General features: G+C 46.8%; 2 protein-coding genes across 4 annotated transcripts in view; one reads left to right on the top strand and one right to left on the bottom strand.

Moving 5' to 3' along the window:
* Positions 1 to 17901, top strand: part of LOC121274344 (GA-binding protein subunit beta-1-like) — a 38542-nt gene extending 20641 nt beyond the window's left edge. For 2 of the 3 annotated variants that reach the window (XM_041181607.1, XM_041181606.1), the window contains exons 6-9: positions 7868 to 7981; positions 12521 to 12700; positions 13855 to 13967; positions 16203 to 17901. In XM_041181607.1, the coding sequence (XP_041037541.1) occupies positions 7868 to 7981; positions 12521 to 12700; positions 13855 to 13967; positions 16203 to 16505 (710 nt within the window). In that variant the 3' untranslated portion in view covers positions 16506 to 17901. The remainder of the gene's footprint in view (positions 1 to 7867; positions 7982 to 12520; positions 12701 to 13854; positions 13968 to 16202) is intronic. The other variant, XM_041181608.1, reaches the window with a different exon arrangement.
* Positions 17902 to 24787: 6886 nt separating this feature from the next.
* Positions 24788 to 25021, bottom strand: LOC121274389 (cortexin-3). The gene has a single exon (XM_041181684.1). It carries the CDS (start codon positions 25019 to 25021, stop codon positions 24788 to 24790), a length of 234 nt encoding a protein of 77 aa, XP_041037618.1.
* Positions 25022 to 25309: the final 288 nt, after the last annotated feature.

The raw sequence follows: 25309 nt of genomic DNA, 5'->3' as shown, positions 1-25309 counted from the left end.
AAACAGTTCATAATGTTGAAAACTAGACGGACCTTGGGGTGTAGGTGAGAATGTTTTAACGGTCGGATGGTAAAGCAACCTTTGATCATTTTGGAACTGTGTTCCAGCAGAGTTAAAGTGCCAGGCAGCTGCACGATCTTTGAAAGACGAGCACAGGCCTGTGGTCTTGTTTTAAATTAAAAAATCTTTCTCCCCTCTTCTCCTTGTTGTGACGGATGCCGGTGCTGGCTGGGGTAAGAGTGCCTCACCTAAGTTGCCATTCTCTGCGTGGAAGATGAGAAGGGTGAGCATTGAGCTAATTGCCCATGGGCTGCCTGGCAGCCTAGCCTGATAGACTTGTGGTGGCAGAGTGGAGGAGTTGGTGCCAAGAGTAGGATCATGTTTAGAAGAGACAGAGCAAGTCATTTGGTTTCTTTTTCTTTTAGCCATAATATACACACCTACCTGCTCCACCCCAACCCTCAGCCTCGACAGCTACAGCAATTCCATCCCTGCTGCTGCTCCACCTGAGGTGCTAGCTCAATTCAGAGCAGCGATCAAATCTGTGGCCATCCATATCTGTGTGCTTCAGCACCATGCATTTTCAAAAAAAAAAAAATTCCTGATGAACATATGGAGCCTGAATAACATTCATTCCAAAGACTGAAAAAAGATCTGTCACCAGAATTAGAAATAACTGGCATTGAATAGGGATTTGTGGCTTTTTAAAAATTGTCTATTCACTGTGACATCACTTTGAAACGTGGCAATCACTGGCAGTCAAATGAATCTGTCCAGTGCCCTGTGCTGTATTTTTTATTTATTTATTCATTCACCAGATGTGGGCTTCGCTGGCTGGGCCAGCATTAATTTCTCATTCCTAGTTGCCCTTGAGAAGGTGGAGATGAGCTGCTTTCTTGAACCGCTGCAGTCCCTGTGGTGTAGGTACACCCACAATGCTGTTAGGAAGGGTGTTCCAGGATTTTGACCCAGCGACAGTGAAGGGTGACGCTTTATTTCCAAGTCAGGATGGTGAGTGGTTTGGAGGGGAACTTGCAGGTGATGGTGTTCCCATCTATTTGCTATCCTTGTCCTTCTAGATGGTAGTGGTCGTGGTTTGGAAGGTGCTGTCGAAGGAGCCTTGGTGAATTCCTGCAGTGCATCTTGTAGATGGTACACTCTGCTGCTACTGTACACCGATGGTGGAGGGAGTGAATGTTTGTGGATGTGGTGCCAATCAAGCGGGCTGATTTGTCTTGGACAGTGTCAAGCTTTTTGAGTGCTGTGGGAGCTGCACTTAATCGAGGCAAGTGGGGAGTATTCCATCACACTCCTGACTTGTAGATGGTGGACAGGCTTTGGGAATTCAGGAGGTGAGTTACTTATCCCATTATTCCTAGCCTCTGACCTGCTCTTGTAGCCACGGTATTTATATGGCTAGTCCAGTTCAGTTTCTGGGCAGTGGTAACCCCAGGTTGTTGATAGTGGGGGATTCAGTGTTAGTAATGCCATTGAACATCAAGGGGCAATGGTTGGATTCTCTCTTGTTGGAGTTGGTCATTGCCTGACACTTGCGTGGCGCAAATATTACTTGCCACTTGTCAGCCCAAGCATGGATATTGTCCAGGTCTTGCTGCATTTGGACATTGACCGCTTCAAATCTGAGGAGTCACGAATGGTGCTGAACGTTGTGCAATCATCAGCCCCATTTCTGCCCTTATGATGGAAGGAAGGTCATTGATGAAGTAACTGAAGATGATCGGGCCTAGGACACTACCCTGAGGAACTCCTGCAGTGATGTCCTAAGCTGAGAAGACTGACTCCCAACAACCACAGCCATCTCCCTTTGTGCTAAGTATGAGTCCAACCAGTGGAAAGTTTTCCCCCGATTCCCATTGACTCCAGTTTTGCTGGGGTTCCTTGATGCCACGCTCAGTCAAATGCAGCCTTGATGTCAAGGGCAGTCACTCTCACCTCACCTTGGGAATTCAGCTCTTTTGTCCATGTTTGAACCAAGGCTTAATGAGGTCAGGAGCTGAGTGGCCCTGGTGGAACCCAAACTGGGCATCAGTGAGTAGGTTATTGCTAAGCAAGCGTTGCTTGACATCTCTGTTGATCACCCCTTCCACTACTTTACTGATGGGGCGGTAATTGGCCAGGTTGGATTTGTCCTGTTTTTTGTGGACAGGACATATCTGAACAATTTTCCACATAATTGGGTAGATGCCAATGTTGTAGCTGTTCTGGAGCAGCTAGGCTAGGGGCATGGCAAGTTCTGGAGCACAAGTCTTCAGTACTATTGCTGGAATATTGTCAGGGCCCATAGCCTTTGCAGTATCCAGTGCCTTCAGCTGTTTCTTGATATCACGTGGAGTGAATCGAATTGGCTGAAGCTGGCACCTGTGAATGCTGGGGACCTCCAAAGGAGGCCAAGATGGGTCATCCACTCGGCGCTTCTGGCTGAAGATTGTAGCAAATACTTCAGCCTTATCTTTTGCACTGTTGTGCTGGGCTCCTCCATCATTGAGGATGGGGATATTTGTGGAGCCTCCTCTTCTGGTGAGCTGTTTAATTGTCCACCACCATTGACGACTGGATGTGGCAGCACCGCAGAGCTTAGATCTGATCCATTGGTTGTGGAATCGCTTAACTCTGTCTATCACTTGCTGCTTATGCTGTTTGGCACACAAGCTGACCTGTGTTTATAGCTTCACCAGGTTAACATCTCATTTTTAGTTATGCCTGATGCTGCTCCTGGCATGCCCTCCTCCACTCTTCTTTGAACCAGGGTTGACCCCCTGGCTTGGTGGTAATGGTAGAGTGGGGGATATGCCGGGCCATGAGGTTACAGATTGTGTTCGAGTACAATTCTGCTGCTTCTGATGGCCCACAGTGCCTTTAGGGTGCCCAGTCTTGAGTTCCTAGATCTGTTCAAAATCTGTCCCATTTAGCACAGTGGTAGAGATGCACAACATGATGGAGGGTATCCTCAATGTGAAGGTGGGATTTCGCCTCCATGATTCTGCGGTGTTCACTCCTACAGATATTGTCTTGGACAGATGCATCTGTGGCAGGCAGGTTGGTGAGGATGAGGTCAAGTATGTATTCCCCTCTTGTTGGTTCCCTCACCATCTGCTGCAGACCCAGTCTAACAACCTTGTCCTTTAGGTCAGTAGTGCTGCTACCAAGTAACTCTTGGACATGGAAATCCCCCACCCAGAGTACATTCTGTGCCCTTGCCACACTCAGTGCTTCCTGCAAGTGGTGTTCAACATGGAGGAGCACTGATTCATCAGCTGAGGGAGGGCAGTGTATGAATCTATGAATCTGTCCAGTGCCTTTTGATGTATTAGTAACGCAGCACTGTCTATGAATCTGTCCTGTGCCCTGTGCTGTATTACTAACATAGCATGAGACCAATGGGAGAATGGGACCAACAACCTTGAGGAGAGGTTTGCTAGTGCTGTTGGGGAGGGTTTAAATTAACTTGGCAGGGGAATGGGATTCTGAGAGGAGGTTCAGTAGGGGGAGATGCACAGCCAAAATTAGAAGAGAGAGCAAGTGAGTCTGTAAGGCATAGAAATTATAGACCAGTTAAGGTACAAGGGAGTTTGGCAAGGTTGGATGGTATTTATTTTAATGAAAGGAGTCTGATGATTAAGGCAGATGAGTTGAGGGCACAAATTAACACACAGAAGTATGATGTCATTGCTGTCACAGAGACATGGCTGAGAGAGGGGCAGGATAGGCAGCTCATTATTCCAGGTTATAGGGTCTTCAGGCGAGACAGGGAAGGAGGTAAAAGAGGAGGGAGTATCGCAATATTGATCAAGGAATCAATTACAGCAGTAAGGAGGGATGACATCTTAGAAGGCTCCTCAAATGAAGCCATATGGGTAGAACTGAAAAACAAAAAAAGAGCAATCACATTGCTGGGAGTGTACTATAGGCCCCCAAACAGTCAGAGAGAAATAGAAGAGCAGATATGTAGGCAAATTTCAGGGAAATATAAAAATAATAGGGTAGTAATAGTGGGGGATTTCAACTTCCCCAACATTAACTAGTCATAGTGTAATAGGTTTAGAGGGAGTGGAATTCTTAACATGCATCCAGGAGAGCTTTTTAAGCCAATACGTAGAAGGTCCAACAAGAGGGGGGACTTAATTTTAGGGAATGAAGCCGGTCAAGTAGTAGAGGTATCAGTGGGGGAGCGTTTTGTAGACAGTGCTCATAACTCAAGGTTGTTGTGGAAAAGGACAAGGATGGGCCAGAAATTGGCAGAAGGCCGATTTTAATAAGATCAGATATGATTTGGCCAGAGCAGCTACTTTTTTAGCTAAGTCTGTGTCAGATTCATTCAAGAAGGAAAATGGGAGAGTACAGGGCCAGCATATTCCAGTAAAGATAAAGGTGGGACCAACAAGTCCAGGGAACCCTGGATGTCGAGGGATTTACAGGATTGGATAAAGAGAAAAAGGGAGACTTATGGCAGATACCGAGGGCTCAAAACAGCAGAAGCCCTAGAGGAGTATAGAATGTAGGTGGAAACTTAAATAGGAAGTTAGGAGAGCAAAAAGGGGGCATGAAAAAACATTGGCAGGTAAAATAAGGATTATTTTATAAGTACTTTAAGAGTAAGAGGATAACTAGGGAAAGAGTAAGGCCCAGTAGAGACCATAGTGGTAATTTGTGTGTGGAGCCAGAAGACGTAGGTAGGGTTCTAAATGAATACTTTGTGTCGGTGTTCACAAGTGAGAGAGATGACGTGGGTATGGAAATCGAGCAGAAGGACTGTGATATAATTAAAGAAATTAGCATAGAAAGGGAGGAGGTTCTAAGTGGTCTGGCAGGCTTAAAAGTAGATAACTCTCCCGGCCCGGATGAAATGTATCCCAGGGTGTTGAGTGAGGCAAGGGAGGAGATAGCAGGGGCGCTGGCAATAATTTTCAATACCTCTCTGGCCACAAGAGAGATGCCAGAGGAGTGAAGGACAGCCAATGTGGTACCGTTATTCCAGAAGGGAGGAAGGGATAAACCAGGGAACTACAGGCCAGTCAGTCTGCCTCAGTGGTGCGGAAACTATTGGAAGAAATTCTGAGAAACAGAATTAATCTATATTTAGAGAGGCAGCGATTAATCAAGGACAGTCAGCATGGTTTTGTTAAGGGGAGGTCATGTCTGACCAATTTGATTAAATTTTTCGAAGAGGTGACCATGTGTGTAGATGAGGGCAATGCATTTGACGTAGTCTACTTGGACTTCAGCAAGGCTTTTGATAAGGTCCCGCAAGGGAGACTGATAACGAAGGTAAGAGCCCATGGGATCCAAGGCAATTTGGCAAATTGGATCCAGAATTGGCTGAGTGGCAGGAAGCAGAGAGTGATGGTTGAGGGGTGTTTTTGTGACTGGATGCCTGTGTCCAGTGGGGTTCCACAGGGATTTGTGTTGGGTCCCTTGCTGTGTTTGTGATATATATAAACAATTTAGATTTGAATTTAGGAGGGTTGATCAGTAAGTTCGCGGATGACAAGAAAATTGATGGGATGGTAAATAGTGAGGAGGATAGCCTTAGATTACAGGAGGGTATAGACGGGCTGATCAGTGGCAAATGGAATTTAATCCGGATAAGTGTGAGGTGATGCACTTGGGCAGGACAAACAAGACACAGGAATACATGATGAATGGTAGGATCCTGGGTAGTATCAAGGATCAGAGGGACCTTGGTGTGCAAGTCCGCCGGTCCCTTAAGGTAGCCGGACAGGTAGATAAGGTGGTTAAGAAGGCATATGGGATACTTGCCTTTATTAGCCGAGGCGTAGAATATAAGAGCAGGGAGGTTATGTTGGAACTTTATAAAACGCTGGTTAGGCCACAGCTAGAGTATTGTGTGCAGTTCTGGAATCCGCATTATAGGAAGGATGTGATTGCACTAGCGAGAGTGCAGAGGAGATTTACCAGGATGTTGCCTGGGCTGGAGAGTTTTAGCTATGAGGAGAAATTAGATAGACTAGGGTTATTTTCCTTGGAGCAGAGGAGATTGAGGGCGGACATGATTAGGGTGTATAAAATTGAGGGACGTAGGGTAGACAGGAAGGAACTTTTCCCCTTCGTGGAGGGATCAATAACCAAGGAGCATAGATTTAAGGTAAGGGGCAGGAAGTTTAGAGGGGATGTGAGGAAGAATTTTTTCACCCAGAGGGTGGTGGGAATCTGGAACTCACTGCCTAAAAGGGTGGTAGAGGCTGAAACCTTCATAACATTTAAGAAGTATTTAGATGGCACTTGCAATGCCTTGGCATACAAGGTTATGGGCCTAGTGCTGGAAAATGGGATTAGAGTAGTTAGGTACTTGTTGGCTGGTGCAGACTTGATAGGCCAAAGGGCCTTTTTCTGCACTGTATACCTCTGACTCTATGACACTGCCTATGAATCTGTCCAGTGTCCTGTGCTGTACTAGTACCACAGCACTGTCTATGAATCTGTCCAGTGCTTTGTGCTGTATTAGTAATGCAACACTGTCTATGAATCTGACCATTGTCTTGTGCTGTATTAATAACGTAGCACTGTCTATGAATCTGTCCAGTGCCCTGTGCTGTATTAGTAATGCAGCACTGTCTATGAATCTGTCCAGTGCCCTGTGCTGTATTAGTAATGCAGCACTGTCAATGAATCTGTCCAGTTCCCTGTGCTGTATTAGTAACGTAGCACTGTCTATGAATCTGTCCAGTGCCCTGTGCTGTATTAGTACCGCAGCACTGTCTATGAATCTGTCCAGTGCTTTGTGCTGTATTGGTAACGCAGCACTGTCTATGAATCTGTCCAGTGCTTTGTGCTGTATTAGTAATGTAGCACTGTCGATGAATCTGTCCAGTGCACTGCTGTATTAGTAACGCAACACTGTCTATGAATCTGTCCAGTGCCCTGTGCTGTATTAGTAATGCAACACTGTCTATGAATCTGTCCAGTTCCCTGTGCTGTATTAGTAACGTAGCACTGTCTATGAATCTGTCCAGTGCCCTGTGCTGTATTAGTAATGCAACACTGTCTATGAATCTGTCCAGTGCCCTGTGCTGTATTAATAATGCAGCACTGTCAATGAATCTGTCCAGTTCCCTGTGCTGTATTAGTAACGCAGCACTGTCTATGAATCTGTCCAGTGCTTTGTGCTGTATTAGTAATGTAGCACTGTCGATGAATCTGTCCAGTGCACTGCTGTATTAGTAACGCAACACTGTCTATGAATCTGTCCAGTTCCCTGTGCTGTATTAGTAACGTAGCACTGTCTATGAATCTGTCCAGTTCCCTGTGCTGTATTAGTAATGCAACACTGTCTATGAATCTATCCAGTGCCCTGTGCTGTATTAATAATGCAGCACTGTCAATGAATCTGTCCAGTTCCCTGTGCTGTATTAGTAATGTAGCACTGTCTATGAATCTGTCCAGTGCCCTGTGCTGTATTAGTACCGCAGCACTGTCAATGAATCTGTCCAGTGCCCTGTGCTGTATTAGTAACATAGCACTGTCAATGAATCTGTCCAGTTCCCTGTGCTGTATTAGTAACATAGCACTGTCAATGAATCTGTCCAGTTCCCTGTGCTGTATTAGTAACGCAGCACTGTCTATGAATCTGTCCAGTGCCCTGTGTTGTATTTATAATGCAGCACTGTCTATGAATCCGTCCAGTGCCCTGTGTTGTATTTATAATGCAGCACTGTCTATGAATCTGTCCAGTGCCCTGTGTTGTATTTATAATGCAGCACTGTCTATTTGCCACGCATGGTCAAAATGCCTATTTAGTTTTTTAAAATCTCAGTCTCCTTGATTTCCATCCTTGGATGCTCGTGTCTGTTTCTTTGGTGCTGAGTCTAATCCCTCGTTGCCTCTGCAGGTGAATCTGGTGTATCCACAGTGCAGTTTGGTAACTCCACAACCTCAGTACTGGCTACGCTGGCTGCTTTAGCTGAAGCTTCAGGGCCACTATCAAATTCACCCCGAACTGCAGGTAATTTCCACAAATGTATCATAAGGTATGCCAATTTCAAGGCACCCTTTTTAAACCATATATTTACAAATAATCTCTGCCCCAGCTTGGCTCCCTTTAATGGGTGCGAAGTGTGTAGTTCAAATGTGGACGTGGCACTGGAAGAGTTAAACTGTCGAGCTAACGCCTGCTTTACATCCAAGACAAAAACACACCCATAGAAGCAACTATGCTATACTAACAGTCTGGAATGAGTACAACTGGAGGCGCTCGTAACACAAATTGCAAAGTTCAGAGAGAGTTCAGATGCAACTTGCCTGATTTGCAAGAAATGCTCTGTCCCCCTGGCTCTGTGCCTGCAACCCACCCCCAACCTGCTTCCCTTGTTCCCCAACCCCCCCGCCCCCGCCTTACACTCCCCCGCTGTGCTACTTTATTTTTAACTCTAGTGGCGTGATCTGATAACCGAGTTGGAGGCTGTCTCAGTGTCCAGATACCGAGACTAAACGGGGCTGAACGCACCCGACGTGCAGTGTAAAATACAGGGTCGTGGCGATACCTGGGGCTGGGGAGTTCAGCAGACACCGCAGCCTGTGTCAACGTAGTTCCATCGCGGCAGGGAGGAAGAATGATTTCCTCTGCGGCATGACAGGAAAAAATTATAAACCTATGATTTAAAGAAAAACAAGGGCCACCTCAAAAGGCCAAAGTAACCAGAACTTTCCGCAGCCTTTTTTGGCTTGTTTGTCCATAAGCTAATATCCTAGAGATGAAGTTACCCTTGATGTTTGGGTCGATGTTATTACTGCATTATAGGTATTTTTCTTGTCCTTGCATTGCGTGACCTGAGGGCTCTGGTTAGCCCAGAGAGTTGAGAGTTTCCCTGACCCTGCTTGAAGTCTTAAGGGTTAATGAGGTAGCTCTCCACTTCAGATATTAAGAGTGCACTTCGCAATGTTTTTGTCCCTGCCTGACAAAACTTTTACCCATTGCAGATGCTATGCTGATTTCAAAATTTGCTGCAGTTTGTGAGCTTTTAAGTTCACACTTCCCGTGAATGCGATTGGTCCTCAGTGGCAGGCCCTGGGTTTAATTTGTGGTTCTATCCCCCACCCCCCCCCTTCCCCCCCCCCCCTCCTCCTCCTGGCTCATCTCCAGAGTGGAAGTTCGAGCAGCTGCAGTTTCCCTCCGCAGGTCCTGGGGTTGGATGGGGAACGTAGGACGTGGACCCTGCGTGAAGAGTGTGTACGTGCGGTCGTCGTCAGGTGAGGACAGGACCGTGGGTTGCTGTGATGCCCGCTATTGCTGATCCCCAGAGCCAAACTTAACCCACAGAAGGCAGCCTAGCAGATGAGGAACTCGAGGGTGGTTGGTGCCTAGCGGATGAGGAACTCGAGGGTGGTTGGTGCCTAGCGGATGAGGAACTCGAGGGTGGTTGGTGCCTAGCGGATGAGGAACTCGAGGGTGGTTGGTGCCTAGCGGATGAGGAACTCGAGGGTGGTTGGTGCCTAGCGGATGAGGAACCTGGAAGGTGGTTGGTACCTAGCGGATGAGGAACCTGGAGGGTGGCTGGTACCTTGGGAGCTGCTTCCCTTCAAGAGAGGAGAGGAAAAAAATTTAAGGTGGCAGGATGGGAGGTGGGGGAGAAAGGGGAAAAGCAGCTGAGCTGTATGGAATGCCGCTGGTTATATCTAAGAATTTATTTATGAATCAAACTGCATCCCTGGTTGCTGATGTAACTTTCAACTTTAGACCAGAACAATCCCTGATCACCATGTGGGAGTTGGGTGAGGACATTTTTATTCTTTCATGGGATGTGGGTGTCGCTGGCCTTGCTCAGCCACTCCAGTTAAGAGCTAACCATATTGATGTGGGTCTGGAGTCACGTGTAGGCCAGACCAGGTAAGGACGGCAGATTTCCTTCCCTAAAGGGACATTAGTGACCCAGATGGGTTTTTAGGACAATTGATGATGGTTGCCATGGTCACCATCACTGAGACTAGCTTCAATTCCAGGTTTATTAATTGAACTTAAATTCCGCCAGCTGCTGTGGTGAGATTTGAAGCTGTGTCCGCAGAGCATTAGCCTGGGCCTCTGGATTACTAGCCCAGTGACATTACTGCTACACCACTATGGTTATGATTTCCCCAGACACACCCCCACCCCACCCTTTGCATGCCTAGCCCTGTTTGTTCCCGCTGCCCACATCCATTCTGCTTCCAGCAGGGCTCACTGATCTCTGACTGTCAGCAGGCATCCCCTGTGTGCCTGTCCTCTTGCCCAGGGGATCCTGAGGCTGATGATAACATCCTGGCTGCTGCTGTGGCTGCACTCAGCACAGAAGAGATTTTAAACCTTCATTTCACTTCCACGTTGACTTAAACGAAGCTTGGTGGGGATCTCCTTGCTCCAGTTTTTCCCACAATGAACTTGTGTCTGTGACTCACCAGAACGATCCTGAGGCTGAAAGAGTTCAATTAAGAGGACAAGTCTCACAGACTAGACTTGTATTCCCTTGAATAGCAAAGTTTAAGGAGTGATCTAATCGAGGTGTTTAAGATGATTGAAGGATTCGACAGTGTCAATAGAAACAACTTCCTTGGACGGTGGGGAGTCCAGAGCAAGGGGGCAGAACCTTAAAATGAGAGCCAGGCCGTTCAGGGGTGATGTCAGGAAGCATCTTCTTCACACGCAGGGGAGTGGAAATCTGGAACATTCTCCCCCAAAACCCTGAAGAGGCTATAGTGGGAGGGAGGGGTGCGTGAATTGAAAATGTGAAAACTAAGATTTGGAAGGCGGGGGCTGTGCTATTTAGGGTCACAAGACCAAGATGAATTTCAGATAGAGATCAGCCGTGATCACACTGGATGGCGCAGAACAGGCCCTCAAGGGGCTGAATGGCCTCTTCCCGTTAATGTATTTCTCTGATGTGATGATAGAACTTGGGGAATGAAGCCAGATAGTCTGCTCTTGCTCATATTGACTATTTATAGCCACTTGCGTGTGGGGGGGTGCTGTGTGCGTGCATGTGGGGGGTCTGTGTGCGTGCAGGGTGGTGGGTGCGTGTGCACACCTTGTGGGGGGGGGGGGGGGGGTGCAGGCGCATCTGGGGGAGGTGGGGGCAGCTGGTGTGTGTGGGTGGGGGGGGATGATAAAGACGGGGAGGATGTGGCACTGGTGTAGTGATTATGTTTGGTGTCGTGGTTTTGTTTGTAATGCAGCTTGGCCTAAACCTGTCCTTGAGCTGCTCCTTGTATACTTGCTGATTGAATCTATTAATTAAAGAGTACATTAGAGACACCTAGTGGCAGCGGAGAGAGTACAGCTTACAGCTTTTTCAATCAGGAAAATCCAGGTAATTCTGTTTTTGTTTTGGATTTCCAGCATCCGCAGTTTTTTTGTTTTTATCTTTAAATCTTTGCCCAAGTTTGGTGAGAGTCTTGTTTGCAATATGACTGGATGTGGTTGTGAAAATGGGATCGTGTGTACGTGCGTCTAAGTAAATAGAATAATTGAATCAGAGAGTCGTTGAATTTTAATGGCACAGAAGGAGGCCGATCGGCCTGTTGTGTCTATACCAGCTCTCCAAATGGACATTATGACCGAGTGCCTTTGCCCTGCCTTTCCCCCATACCCCTGGACATTGTTTATATTCAAATAATCATTTAATGCCCTCCTGAATGCCCAAGTAGGATATTTGGCCCTCCTCTTCCACCATTTTGTAAGCTTATGGCTGATCTTTTTCATCGACTCCAATTTCCCCCCTCTATCCCAATATTTCCCTAATTCCCTTGGTGTCCAAATATCTATCAAACTTAGCCTTGAATGTACTCAACATTGGAGTAGAGAATGCCAAAGATTCACGACCCTCTGAGTGAAGAAATGCCTCCTCCTCTCAGCCCAAAAGGACCAATCCCTTATTCTGAGGCTTCTCGGCTCTGTAACCAGGTGGAAACGGCCACTCAGCACCTACCCTGTCGGGCCTCTCAGGATTTTCTCCGTTCCAATGCGACCACACCTCCTTCTTCCAAACTGAATAGAGTGTACGCCATTCCACTCAATTACTCTCCATTGGATAACCCTCATCCCCAGAATGAGCCCAGTGAGTTTTCTTGGGTCAGTTCTGGGTAATCATTGGCAGTTTTTCTCGTTTTACTTTTAATATTAGGAAGGTATCCTGTGGCACCTTTTGCACTAAAGGCAGAATGTTGGAAACAGCCAGTGACACCTGAGAGAGAGAGAGATTGGTTAAGGATTCAGCTGGAACCCCTTTTCATTAGGGCACCCCTTCTCTTTCAGATCCCAACCAACCATCTGCACAAACTGACCATTTCCAGCAGTCTCTTTTTTTTTTTTTTAAATTCTGGGTCTTGCTGTACTTTCCGTATTTTCTTTCGCTTTATAAACAAGCTTTACCACCTCGTGTCTTAACCCAAGAGAGGAGCCCTCAACCTGCTCTGGTCAACAGGCACTGTGCTGTGCCGAATCCTCCAGGATTGTGCTTCTAAGCGTACGGCTCTCTTCTGAATGGACTCTTAACTTTTTTGTTCTCGTTTCTAGCTACAACGGAGGAAATGGTAACGGCAGACTCGGTGGACTCGGCAATCCAGCAGGTTGTAGGGAGTGGAGGTCAGAGGGTCATCACCATAGTGACAGACGGTGGTGTGCAGCTGGGTAACCTACCGGCAGGCATTAACACTGGCCAACCATTCATCGTGACCATGCAAGATGGCCAACAAGGTGGGTCCCCCTCGAACAAGGAGTCATCATGTGTGTTCCGGAATTGGGTTTCGCGGGGTACCCGCAGATGCTGAAAAATAAACTTGTTCTCCTCCCGCTCTCTCTTCTCAGTTCACCCCCCCCCCCATCCCAGTTCTCTCCCCCTCCATCTGAAGACACCAGCTTTCCACAATGTTCTCTTTCCATCAGGAGCCAGCCCGCCCCTGGATCGTAATCAGGAAGGTAGATCCCGGACTTTTTTCCACCCCCCCCCCCCCCCCCCACCCCCCCCACCCCCCACCCCCACTCCTCATCCTTTTCTGCAGAGCTGAAGACACCTGTTTCCCCAGTTGGGATCTTCCCGCTCAGCACAGATTGAACATTCAAACTTCCAACTCTTCCTGGTAGCACTCGGGTATCACAGCACGTGGGCCATGTGCTTGCTGAGCCACCAGGAGCTGAAATGAAAGGAGCGCTGCTCCTGCCGTGTGGCTGCACAGAGAGAGAGAGAGAGAGTCACAGTACAATTCTGTGCAAGGCCTATCCCTGCCCTGTGAACCAATTTAATAAGGGAGTCAGAAGGCTGAAAACATGCCCCGTTTCTAACATTAACCTTGTGCATACCACCTGGTTTCTGCTTTACGTGGGAGAAATAGCTAGTGTCCACGTGTCACAGTCCTGTTCCACAACTCCCCTTTTGATTAGCACGCTATGGGTTACAGCTTTGCCATCAGAGCATTAAATAAACCCGAGTTTCCCTGAGTTAGGACATCTTCCGAAGATACTCTTGAATGAGTCGTCCAGTGAGCCTTGCCGGAAGCGGCACATGTTTGCGTATTAGATGAGGGGTTGGGGGTGCAAGGGTTTAAACTCGGCTGTGATGCCTCTGCAGTTGAATAGTGGCCACTGCTCGCTGTCAAGAGCTCAAGCACGAAGGAAAAACACTGGTTTCAGACGTTGGAGGTACCCCTGCCCCCACCACCACCACCACCACGCTCCAGCAAGATTTTAAGGGGAGGAAGGAAAAAATTGAGGGGGCAAATATGGGGTTGAGAAGAGGTGTCTGATGCAGCACAGGCTGAATAACAAGGCAGAATATGGTTACTGTCTGATTAATCAGAGAGTTCTGCTCGCGGAGGCAATATTACTGAGTGCAATCCTGTTCTTGCTTTTAGTTCTGACAGTCCCAGCTACCCATGTTGAAGAAGAGACCATCATCACAGAAGAAATGCCAACAAAGAGACAGTGTTTGGAGGAAGTCCTTAACCATACAGAATCAACAGAAAAGGTAGAGTGGAGTTCCCTGTCTCTATTCTTTTTTTTTAAAAAAAAGTCAACTTTTTGATGTTCCTTTGAGAATCTTATCAAATGCAAGTGAAAGTTAAGGATCCACAGAAACAATCAGAGGTTATGTTGTTGGACCTGTGAAATAAACTGAAACAATGGTTCTGTTTGCTAAACATAGCACAGATTAATAAGGCAATTTTATTTTAAAATCAGCAAAGCACTGTGGTTCATTTCTAGAGGGAGAGAATCGAAAAGGCCCGGAGAGGTTATGTTAAACTTGGTTTTGCCACACTAGCACAGGCCTGGTCTCATTATCGTGATAAATGAACGTAAAATCAAATAAAAAGGATATAGAAGCACCAGAGAAGGGGAAAATCAAAATAGCGAGAAGACACCAGAACCATGATGTCACACGAGATTGAACGGGTTGGGGCCTCCTGTCTCTAGAAGAGTCGAGGCTGAAGGGCGACCTGATGGAAGTCTTTAAAATTGAGTTCACGCGATTGGTCCTTGGGATGAGAGAGCTTTCCAATGATGAGAGACTGAGTAAACTGGGCCTTTATCCTCTGGAGGTTGGAAGAATGTGAGGCAATCTCATTGAAGCATTCAAGATTCTGAGGTAGCTTGACAGGGTAGGCACTGAGAGATTATTTCCTGTGGCTGGGGAGCGCAGGTGCACTGTCAATGGATAAGGCATTGCTCATTTAGGACTGAGATGAAGAGAAATTTCATCACCCGAAAGCATTGTCAGTCTTTGAAATTCTCTACCTCAGCCACTGAGAATATCCCAGGCTAAGATTGATAGATAAACATTGAATGGTGGAGCAGGCCAGAAGGGCTGTGTGACGTACTCTTGCTCCTAGCTCTTGTGTTCTTGTATGAAAGGGCTGGATAGTGTAGTCCATAGAGATGATGTTTCTACTTGCAGGCAAGACCAGAACTAGGGACCATCAATCCAAATAGTCCCTAATGAATCCAATTCGGGAGAGAGTTTGCCCAGAGAGAGAGGAGAATGTGGAACTCTCTCCCACAGAGATTGGTCAAGGTGAATAGCAGAGATTAATTTAAGGGGGAAGCTGGATAAACACATGAGGGAGAAAAGAAGGATGTATTGATGGGGTGAGATGAAGAGCGGGTGGGAGGAGACTCGATTGGAGCACCAGCACTGACACAGAGCAGCTATGATATTCCAGGAAACCAGAAATGGATGCTTCTAACTGATTTGCTAATAAGGGCCTCTAGTGGGTACACAGTAGAAGTGTCCTGCTGCATTACAGTGCTGGCTGGAGCATTATGACATGTATGAGACTGAGTTTCCTGACTGAAATCCCATCGGCTCCTGGCCAAGTTTATCTACAGGAATATCTACCGCTGTGGACATGTTTGTTGTCTGTGGCCCTTTTGCTTGCCTTCAGAACACATTGCAAAAAAGGGTAAAGGGTGGGGAAGTAATGACTGAGTGGTGATGCGCAAAAATTCTGAAGTACCTTCTCCCCAGCAAAGCAGTTGTCATGATGCTTCTATCAAGTGCTGCAAAATGATTGTGAGATCTCCAGCCCCCTCCCTTCTTCGCCTTACCCTCTCCTTCAACACCCCCTTCACATTGCATTTAACACTGCGAGTGCAGTTCAGGATAAAACAATATGCCGTGAGTAAGTAAAGACAGAAATTTCTGGAAAAACTCAGCAGGCCTGGCAGTATCTGTGGAGAGAGAAATAGTTAACATTTTGAGTGTGTATGACTCTTCTTCAGAGCTCTGAATCTTGAATTGCACACTCTGGTGCTCTTGTCAAGGGTACAACAACTTTTTTTAAACCCTGTCGCAGGATCGCTAGCTAAAGCCAGCATTTATTGCCCATCCCTAATTGCCCCTTGAGAAGGTGGTGAGTGAGCTGCCTTCTTGAGCCGCTGCAGTCCCTGTGGTGTAGGTACACCCACTGTGCTGTTAGGGAGGGAGTTCCAGGATTTTGACCCAGCGACAGTGAAGGAACGGCCGATATATTTCCAAGTCAGGGTGGTGAGGGGCTTGAAGGGGAACTTGCAGCTGGTGGTGTCCTCATGTGTCTGCTGCCCTTGTCCTTCTAGCTGGTAGGGATTACGGGTTTGGAAGGTGCTGTTGAGAAAGGCTGGGCGAATTGCTACAGTGCATCTTGTAGATGGCGCACACGACTGCCATAGTGTGCTGTCGGTGGAGAGAGTGAACGTTTCGGGTGATGTTAAGGGTTTGTTGTTTCAGGAGACGAATGACTGCATGGAGAGGGAACTACTTCAGAAGCAGCTCCACGAGGCGAACCGAAAAGCCCAGGAGTACCGGCAGCAGCTGATGAAGAAGGAGCAGGAAGCTGAGGAGTACCGCATGAGACTGGAGGCCATCGCACGGCTCCACACCACAGCCGAGGAGATCACCGTCGTGGAGGAGGTCACGGATGATGGCAGTGGCACGGTAATCACCATGGCGGCAGAGCTGGAGGGCCCTGAGACCACAGTGGAAACGATGGAGCAGCCCACCGACATGGCGACGGAGACAGTGACTTCGTAAAGGTCCCTCGGCTGGCTAAACTTTTCCTGATGCATTCTGTTTATCAAATTCTGTGCCCCCCGCGCACGGAAACCAAAAACAGCTCGGGACCGAGCTGTTGGTCACTGCCACACCCACACACACAGACGTTTCATTTTCTGATTGCACAAGAACTCCTGTTGGAACTCGACACCAGGAAACCTCTGAACACTAGCAGGTACAATTTTTTTCCCCAGACCTTCAAACAAAAAAAAGTGGTTGGGGTGGGGAGGGGGTGGTCAGCCTTTCGTTAAACTCTGGAAGCTACAGTTCGTTTTCGTGTGGACAAAAGAAAAAAGGAAATCCAGGAGCTGGAACTCAGTTGGGGTTATGGTTTTTGTGGGGGAGGGGGACGGGAGGGTGGAGATTAAACTGCTTTCACTGTCGACGCTATATTGTTTTTCTGCGAAAGCTCGAGGAAGGGAAGGCTGACAAATCGGCACTGACCCTGAAGCTATCGCGTCCACATGCCTGGACACCATAAACTGTCAGCGCCTATCTTCCCCGGGCCATTGATGTTACGTGTGCATTTTTAACCGGTTTCTTTTTAAAGCAAAGACTGCTTTTCCCTCGATTTACGGAGAAGAAACGAACAGCACAGAATCTTCCGGTGGATGCTTTAAAATTATTTTGAAATGCTAGAATCTTCCATTCTGTAATATGCAATCAGTTATTTATCTGATAAAGGGAATATTTTAGGTTTGCGGGCAGAGAGTCCAATGATAAGGACTTTTTAAAAAATGGTTTTTGGTAATAGTATTTGGTATTCTGATGTACCAATTTCTTTGTCCGTATTCTGGCAGGTGGTCTGTCTGACAGGTGTAATTTCCCCTCTGAACTTTTGCTAATAGGTGGACGGAGTAAAAGGCCCATTTCCATTCTCATTTAGAGTCTGTAAAGACTTGCATTTGTATAGCACCTTCTCGCATTGCGTAGAAATGTCTCAAAAGCACTCCACCTGCAGCGAATTGCTCTGAAGCGTGGTGACTTCTTGTTATGGAGGCAACGTTTTAAACGAACGAGATAGCGGCGCTGATTGCTACCCCTCTGTGAGAGCGCTGTCATTAACCATGGTGACCTCAGGTAGGAGGAGCCCCCATCAGTTTCAGAGAGATCACATTGAAAAGAGAGTTTGGGATGCAGGCAAAAGCCAAGAGTCGAAATATCGTCTCTGCACTCACAGTCCCCATTCTCTTTTCAGTGCTTGAGTTTATTTTGAAACTCCAGTTAGCTCCCATCCCGGTTGCAGAGGAACCCATCCACCTAAAGGGTGAATAACCTGGGCCATTTGTTGGCTTTGGGGTTGTCAACTCTGCCCAGATGTATTCCTGAAGGATCTTTTTTCTCCCCCAGCTTTTAACACCCTTTAGATCACCCCCCCCCCCCCCAAACACACACACACACATCTCCAAGATATTTTGTTACTAATAAACAATGGCATTCAAAGAAAACCAATTTTTCACATCGCTGTGATTTTTCTCCCAGGTGTTGCTTGTGACAGTGTTCAGGAGATTAATCCTTCATTCCTGGAGACTGCAGGGCAGTCCTGAAGGGTTGGCAAACCCTAGTTGGGCTGAGACAACAGCTGATTTTCGCTGACTTGGGCGTCTTGTCTTCCTTGATCGCAATTTAAAACAAGATCTCTCATGTCTATGGAGAAACTCTGTTGTCCATATTTTTCCAGCTATTTTTGTTTTTGTTTCAGATTTCCAGCATCCGCAGTATTTTGCTTTTATCTCTTGTATCTATAGTTGATGCAAGGGAAAAATAACTGGTGCATCAGCGTGTCCAAGGAATCTAAAATCCAGGTTCGAAGGCCTGAAGTTTGGAATCCTCTTGCCAGTGTCCCTTGTGCTTTATAAAAATCAAGTTGCTTTGTTGCTAATATGTGTTCCCTCACTGGATGGACGTCGGAATTCATAAGTAGCCTTACCCTTTTGAATCGTAGACTTTAGTTACCCGCTGATTTGGAGGTAAATGTCAAGACTGATATGGGACTGAAGCCACAGAGATATCTGGAGGTTGGACAGAGACCGGATCCACCTTCACTGTGACGCCCCACTTGGTGGAACAACCTGCCAGCGATTCACGGCCATGGGCTTGCACAGGAATGGCTTCCTAGTCATGAAGTACCTGCAGGGGCAGTTCCCCCTGGCATTCATAAACGGCAGAGGGAGCACCTTCTGACTGAGAGAGAGAGAGAGATATCACTTTGCCCCCTGTACCCCAGGATCTGCTCTTAACTGAAGCTGGTCTGCAAAATGAAATCCAAAGAGCAGAAGATGAGTTGAGATGGTCAAGTGATAGAACTCGGTGAGGAAAAGACCAGCATTTATACAGCGCTTTATCGTGTCTGGGACATGGCCCAAAGCACTTCCTATAGAATAAGTTACCTTGCCTCCATAACAACTGCACTTCAAACACCTTGTGTGGTTTGGTATCCTTTCATTTAAATCGTAGAAGGTGATTACGTTTTTAATAGATTTTTTTTTTCTAAATAAACCTTCCTGTGGACAGGTATGCTTTTCTCATTTACAGCGCTGCATTGTACACCCAGGGTCTTGCATAATTTCCTTGGCCCTTTTTTTATATTTAAAAAAGAAATTTGTATTTTTTAAATCATTTTTACTGTCGTATAAGGTTGTGCCCCTGTTATTTTACAACTGAATACTCAGTTTGCGCAATTGGTTACATTAAAGCACCATTTAAGGGGGGTGCTTTTTCTTCAGATGTGCATTTTTGGGGTCGTCTTGTGATTTAATTTTTGGCAAGGTTGGGGAATCTTGTCACGTGAGGGGAGTTTGTAAAAATTCTGTTGAGGAGCACATTCTGAATTGGCCACCGGGTTTTCCACAATGGCTGTTTAGCCCATCCGACATCAGTAAACTCCATGAAATGGCTGCTGTGTCGCTCAGATTGGCTGTGACATTGCTCAAAATGGCTGCCTGCGCAAGTCACTGGTGGAAGTGAAAATGCCAGTGCAGGACTTCATCCTCTGTGTTGCTGCTGCTTCAGTGTTGACCCAGTATTTGAATCTACAGACGGGCACCTCCATTTGGCCACGAACCAGATGAGAAGCTGGCCATAACAATGAGTATTTTTGTTTCTTGTTTTTTTACATAGCACCAAAGGCTGGACTTTTTCTACACAATTGTCAAATTGTGGAGGGGCTAGCCCTTCCCAAGCCAGGCTCTCGGGTTTAAATCTGGGTTGTGGTCGCCCGATTTCCCCTCTTGTTCAATTCTGCCAGCCTCCTTCCCTATAATGAAATGTCATTGAGCAGAAGTTTGTCACACTAACACCTTCTGCACTTCCCAATCTCCTCCTCCCCTTGAACAGTAGGACTAAGTAACTTGAAGTTAAGTTAGGGTTCCTACTTGGTAACTCATGTAATTATGCTTTCCAGTGTTTGGCTTATTGTATTTTACCAATCAGTGATGCTACAAGAATTGTGTAAACGTTTTGAGGAAGATGAGCTCTATTTGGCTTTCTGTTATGTTATGTCCAGAGAGAAAAAAAAAGTGACTGATTCTAAAATTCCTTCACTTCCCACTTGAGGAAAACGGAACAAAGACTAGCTTTTAAATATAAACAGGCCCTGGGAAGTAGACTCCCTGAAATGAGTCAGTCTGCGTAAAAGTATGAATAATGGACCAGTGTGATGGGCCTCAATCTGGCTGTTGAGTATAGGGTTGCCTGCTTTTGCCCAGCTCGGACTGGATGAAGGTAAGATGTGGGGGGTGGAGGGAGGGAGGAAGGAAGGAAGAAAGAAAGAATGCAGCCTCCTGGTCAAGAGAGGGGTGGGTGAAGGGAGATGAGGCTGCGTTCATGTGACTGTTTTGCGGCTTCAGAGAATTTAAATAGTTGCTCCCGCATCATGTGACCTGGAAGCACTGAGGTTATGAGTTAAAAGTGGGGTTGGTGGGCGGGGTGGAGAGATGAACAATTGTAGAGTAGATTTTGGGCATTTAAGAGAAATTTTGCTGGCCGCCTACTCAAAAATCAGAGGGGTGTGTTTGAGAAGGGAACAAGCGGGCGCCTCAGTACAATTGAGACCAAATTATTATTTGCTGTTGTTTGCTGCCTCCACTAATTCATTGGAGAGCTATTCTGAGGTAGTGGGAGGTACAGGCAGATTTTTGATCTACAAGGGAGTCCAGGGTTATGGGGGCAGGCAGGAAAGTGAAGTTCAGATCAGCCATGATCTTATTGAATGGCGGAGCAGATGCCTGCCTATTCCTATCTCTTATTTTCCAAATATTTTTCTGCGTTGTTGAGGCCCTATAGGTGAAGCTCAACTTTGCCTCCAACCCATCTATGGCTGTGTTGGCTTAGACCCAGCCTAGTTTGTGCGGGTACTGGTACAGCTGGTATCCTATTACTGTCAGCAGGAAGAGGCAGTATTACGGGTGGTCATGTGGACTGCTTCCTCGTGCTCTCCCTTTCACGCTCTTACTCTATCTGTTTTTGCCCATCTATTTCTCTCTCTCTCTCTCGAGCTTGTTCAGGTCTGTCTCTGAACTCCATCTACCTGACCGACAAAAAAAAAGCAAATCTGTGGGCGGGCAGCATTTGGGATCGGGTGTGACGCTACCGCAGTAGAATTGCTTGCCAATACTCAGTAGCCCCTCCATCACAGCAAGAAACTAGCAGCTGCAGCAACCAAAAAAAGGAGGTAAGAAAACTGGTATGGGAGGCAAAAACAGCAAAGATGGTGTACCTCAGTACACTAACAGTCATGCTGCCCTTTATAGGATGCCAGTGTTGTCCTATATTTATTCACTGTCTTGGTATCAAGAGAGATTAGGAAAACTCAAGGCAGCACACATTGAGTTTGAATTGTACCACGAGGCTTTTAGCTCATAACCTCAGGCTGCCCTTACTGTTGCTGAGTGCACGTACTCCACTTGAGAATGGTTTAGTGCTCCACTCCAGATCAATCCGTGTGTGCATCGAGACAATCAACAGCTGTTCCACTGCTTCAGGAGCATGCGAAACTCCCGGAGCTGCTGAAGTCCCAGCTCCTGAGATTCTGGTGCAGCTCGTAACGTTTCCACAGCAATTCTGCTGGCTTCCCCACGCTGGTTTGGAGGCTGGGAGGTTGCAGGCTGGGAGGGGAGGAGGCAGTAAGCCGGGGCATAGGCCTCTGAGGATGGGAAGGTTGAGGGAAAGGGGCCAAAGCTGCTAAAACCAGGTCTGACACTTGTAGAGCCGTGTTGAAAGCGGGCAGTCAGCGGACAATGAAGGGATATTCAGAAAACTGGGCTTAAGCTGATAACCAGGATGAAGAGAGCATGGCGAGGGCAGGAAGCCTAACTGGCAATCCCTACACAACCTAACCACGATCATCTTTGACACTTGGAAGATCAGTTTTTAATTGGAGTACAGTCGGTGGGGTAGAGGAGAGAGAGAGAGAGAGAGAGAGAGAGAGAAGGGGGGGTGGGGGGGTGGTTGGTGGTTGAGTTTCAATGCAGACGCAAGGTTCTGTTTCCTTTAGTGAGTGCTTTATGTCTCAGTAAAGGGATGACTAATCCAGAGTGGGCGGCAGAGAGCTTTTTGGAAGCGGGTGTGTGAGGGGGCCAGAACCTCTCCAGGGGACACCCTCTGCGTCCTTCCTGGGATTGTGGATAGTTTGTGTTCATCTCCTCTCTCTCTCTCTCTCTCTCTCTCTCTCTCTCTCTCTCTCTCTTCCCCCCCCCCCCCCCCCCCCCCCCCCCCCCAATCCTCCTCTGATAAAATTTAGCTTTTTCTCCTTTTCTTCCCCCCACAAAGATCATCTTTGGACGTTCTGCAAGCACCTGTGTTGAGCAGAAGTGACTGCTGGTTTATTTATTAAATCTGCTGACTGTTCAGTGAGGTGAAGCCCAATTACCCTCGTCCTGGAGGTGGTGGTGTGGAGAGGACGATGCTAAAAAGCATTCTCTCAGCTGCTTTCCTCTTTTTTTTTTACCCATATCACTACACTCCATGCCCCCCACCCCACTCCACATACACTTAACAGCAGCCAGCGTTATATCAGCTCACGTAATGGACTTGCCCTGTGACTAACATCCCTGGTGTGTCTAAATGATTTGCCTCGCCTAATTCGTCCTGCTTTACTGAACACTGTTGTCCCAGAAAAAGTTTGTGTGTGTGTGTATATGTGTGTTTTTGATGATTATTATTATTATGGTCCCAGTCTTCATCTTGGCTCTTGTGTTTACGAATTGGAAAATTTACCGTTAGTGTTGGTGACCTTTTTTTTTTTAAAAGAAAGATCATCGATGACCCATTTGGGAAATGAATTCTCGTTGCCCTCGGCTATGGGGAAGCCTCCAATTGTACCTGGTGCGCCTTTAGTACAATGTACTGTAACAGACTTTAATTATCTTGTGTACAGGATTCCTTTAGAACTAGCCGTGTTCTTTTTAGAACCTCTACAAAATGATACAGATTGTTAAATAAATCTTGTATATACATTTTTGTACCATTATTAAGGGCAGACCTTTCCTAATAAAATACAGAAAATGAATTGCTTGGTTGGGCATATGTGTGCTGTTTTTATTTTAAAATAATTTGGATGTAATGTCGCTGAGTTACACTCCTGCAGGTGCCCTCCAGTATCGGGCTTCTTGCCGTGACACCACTACCTCCGGCCAGGATGGAGGTGGCCAGGTAGTCGTCCTGTCAGTCTCGCCTGGAGGTCGCGCTACAGTAAGTGACCGTGATTGATTTAATTTTTAGTCACACAATTTGTGTTATGGAACTGCCGCCCTCTGAAGGAATCACCCAGCTTTTACTGGGAGAAGTTATTGCTATTTGTCCTGTTGCTATAGTTGGTAGAAACCCTTTTTTTTAAAAAAAAATGTAGACTCTGTAGACTGTTTGCTGTTGTCCACTATTTAAACGGACTTTGTTAGCTGAGTAAGTAGACTTGGTTTGAGTCCTACTGTGAGCACTGTGCTGCCTTCAGATCATTGGCTGACTGCTCCCAACCTTGACCAAGAACTCGGCCCAGAGTTGTCAACTCTGGTTGGAGGTATTCCTCCACATTTTGCCACCTGACATCTGATCGTTTGACACTTGCCTGTGATTGCAAATGTTACTGTAGCTACTTTATCCAGCTTGGAATCCTTGTAGTTGTAATGGAGGAAATGCTGCACCCAATTTGTTCACAGCAAGCTCCCACAAGCATTAATTTGATAATGACCAGATAATTTTTTTTTATTTTAGTGATGGCGGTTGAGAGATAGTAATTGACTAGGATACCGAGGAGAACTCCCACTCCAATTCTTCTTAAGAGTGCCATGGGATTTTATTACATCCACTTGATGAGAGGGACATTTGGGGCCTCGATTTAATGTCTCATCTGAAAGATGGCACCTCCAGCAGCGCAGGACTGGGGTGTGTCAGCCTAGAAATTGTGCCCAAGTCTCCGGGATGGGGTTTAAGCCCATCTGACTTGGAAGCAAAAGTATGATGGATGAGCCAAGGTAACATATTGAATGAGAATGAGACATCTACGGTGGTTAGATACTCTATTGACAATCAGCATGGAAGCTTATACCCTTTAGGGAATGTCCCACAGCAGTGCTGAGGCGAGCGGGAGAGGGAACAGAAAAGTAGCTCGTTATTTAGCTTCTTTAATAAAGCAACAAATCTTTCTGACATTGTGGGGGTAAGATTAGTTTCAGAAATATTGGAAAAAAGAAAATAGTTGCTCGGGTCAGAATGTGATTTATTCACACGACTGCTAAGAAAGAGGTAATCTGTGGTTGTCATTCATATGTCCGGCGATTTATTGCCATGCCACACCTGATTGGTATTCACAGCTATCAGGTTGCAAATTCCACTTTAGCTTGCTAGCGATGAGTCTCGGTCTTGGATCTCAGTTTGTTTGAGCGAGAGGCCGAGGAAGTGATCGATGGCACCCTTAATTTACCCCTCCCGCCACCACTTCCACATCTCTCTTCAACCCATTTATAACATCCGCCCTGATTTGTTTGCATTGACCAATTGTTCCTGTTACCCACTGTTTGAGGAGGGGCCTTCAATTGCCCTCCACCTCCTACCTGTTTAAAGTCACTTTCAAAATGAGAAGTTCCTCCGTATGTTACACTGCTCTCTTGGGCAGAGTCACAGTGGATCTGTGACTTTACCCGTGGGATAAGTGGAAAGCGAGGAGGAATTTGATTGACTCCGCAAGTCAATAGAAGAGCCCCAGTGGAAACTGGTAACGAAAGGCGCTCCTCCATGAAGAGCTCTCTTCCTCGGCCCTGTCCGTTTCACGCCATCCTATAGTCCAGGGCGTCTTTCTCCATGTAGTCTGTCCACGCCGAGGAAGACATGCTCCGGTACGGGTCCAGTAAGATGCGGAAGCATCGGATGATGAGGAGGCCCAGGAAGGCGAAGAGGAAGAAGACTAAGACGAAGGTGGCCTTTTGCTCCAGGGTGACGGTGGCAATGGACGAGCCAGCAGCTGGCACCAGAGGGCTGGTGCTCAGAAGATCTTGGGTCATGTTGACCCTTTGGTTTATTCCCTGACAACCATCTGTATCTTCCTTCCAGTAAGCTTCGGAAAGCCTGTGAAGAAAATCAAGAGTATTTTATAATATAATAAAAATCTTGTATCTGCGTGTAATTCCTATCTACAAGACCGTATTTCTTTCTGCCACTCTTGGTTAGGGCCAGGATTACTGCTGATTAATTGCAATCCAGACTCTCTGCTTGCACCCCAGAGAAATATGCGCAGGTGTGGTCGGGCAAGGGCATAGTATGATAGAATTTTACAGCACGTAAGGCGGCTG

This window comes from Carcharodon carcharias (assembly GCF_017639515.1).
Source record: "Carcharodon carcharias isolate sCarCar2 chromosome 36 unlocalized genomic scaffold, sCarCar2.pri SUPER_36_unloc_1, whole genome shotgun sequence".
Classification (NCBI taxonomy): domain Eukaryota; kingdom Metazoa; phylum Chordata; class Chondrichthyes; order Lamniformes; family Lamnidae; genus Carcharodon; species Carcharodon carcharias.
Note: the sequence above shows the minus strand (reverse complement) of the source record. Positions and strands in the feature narration are given on the sequence as shown.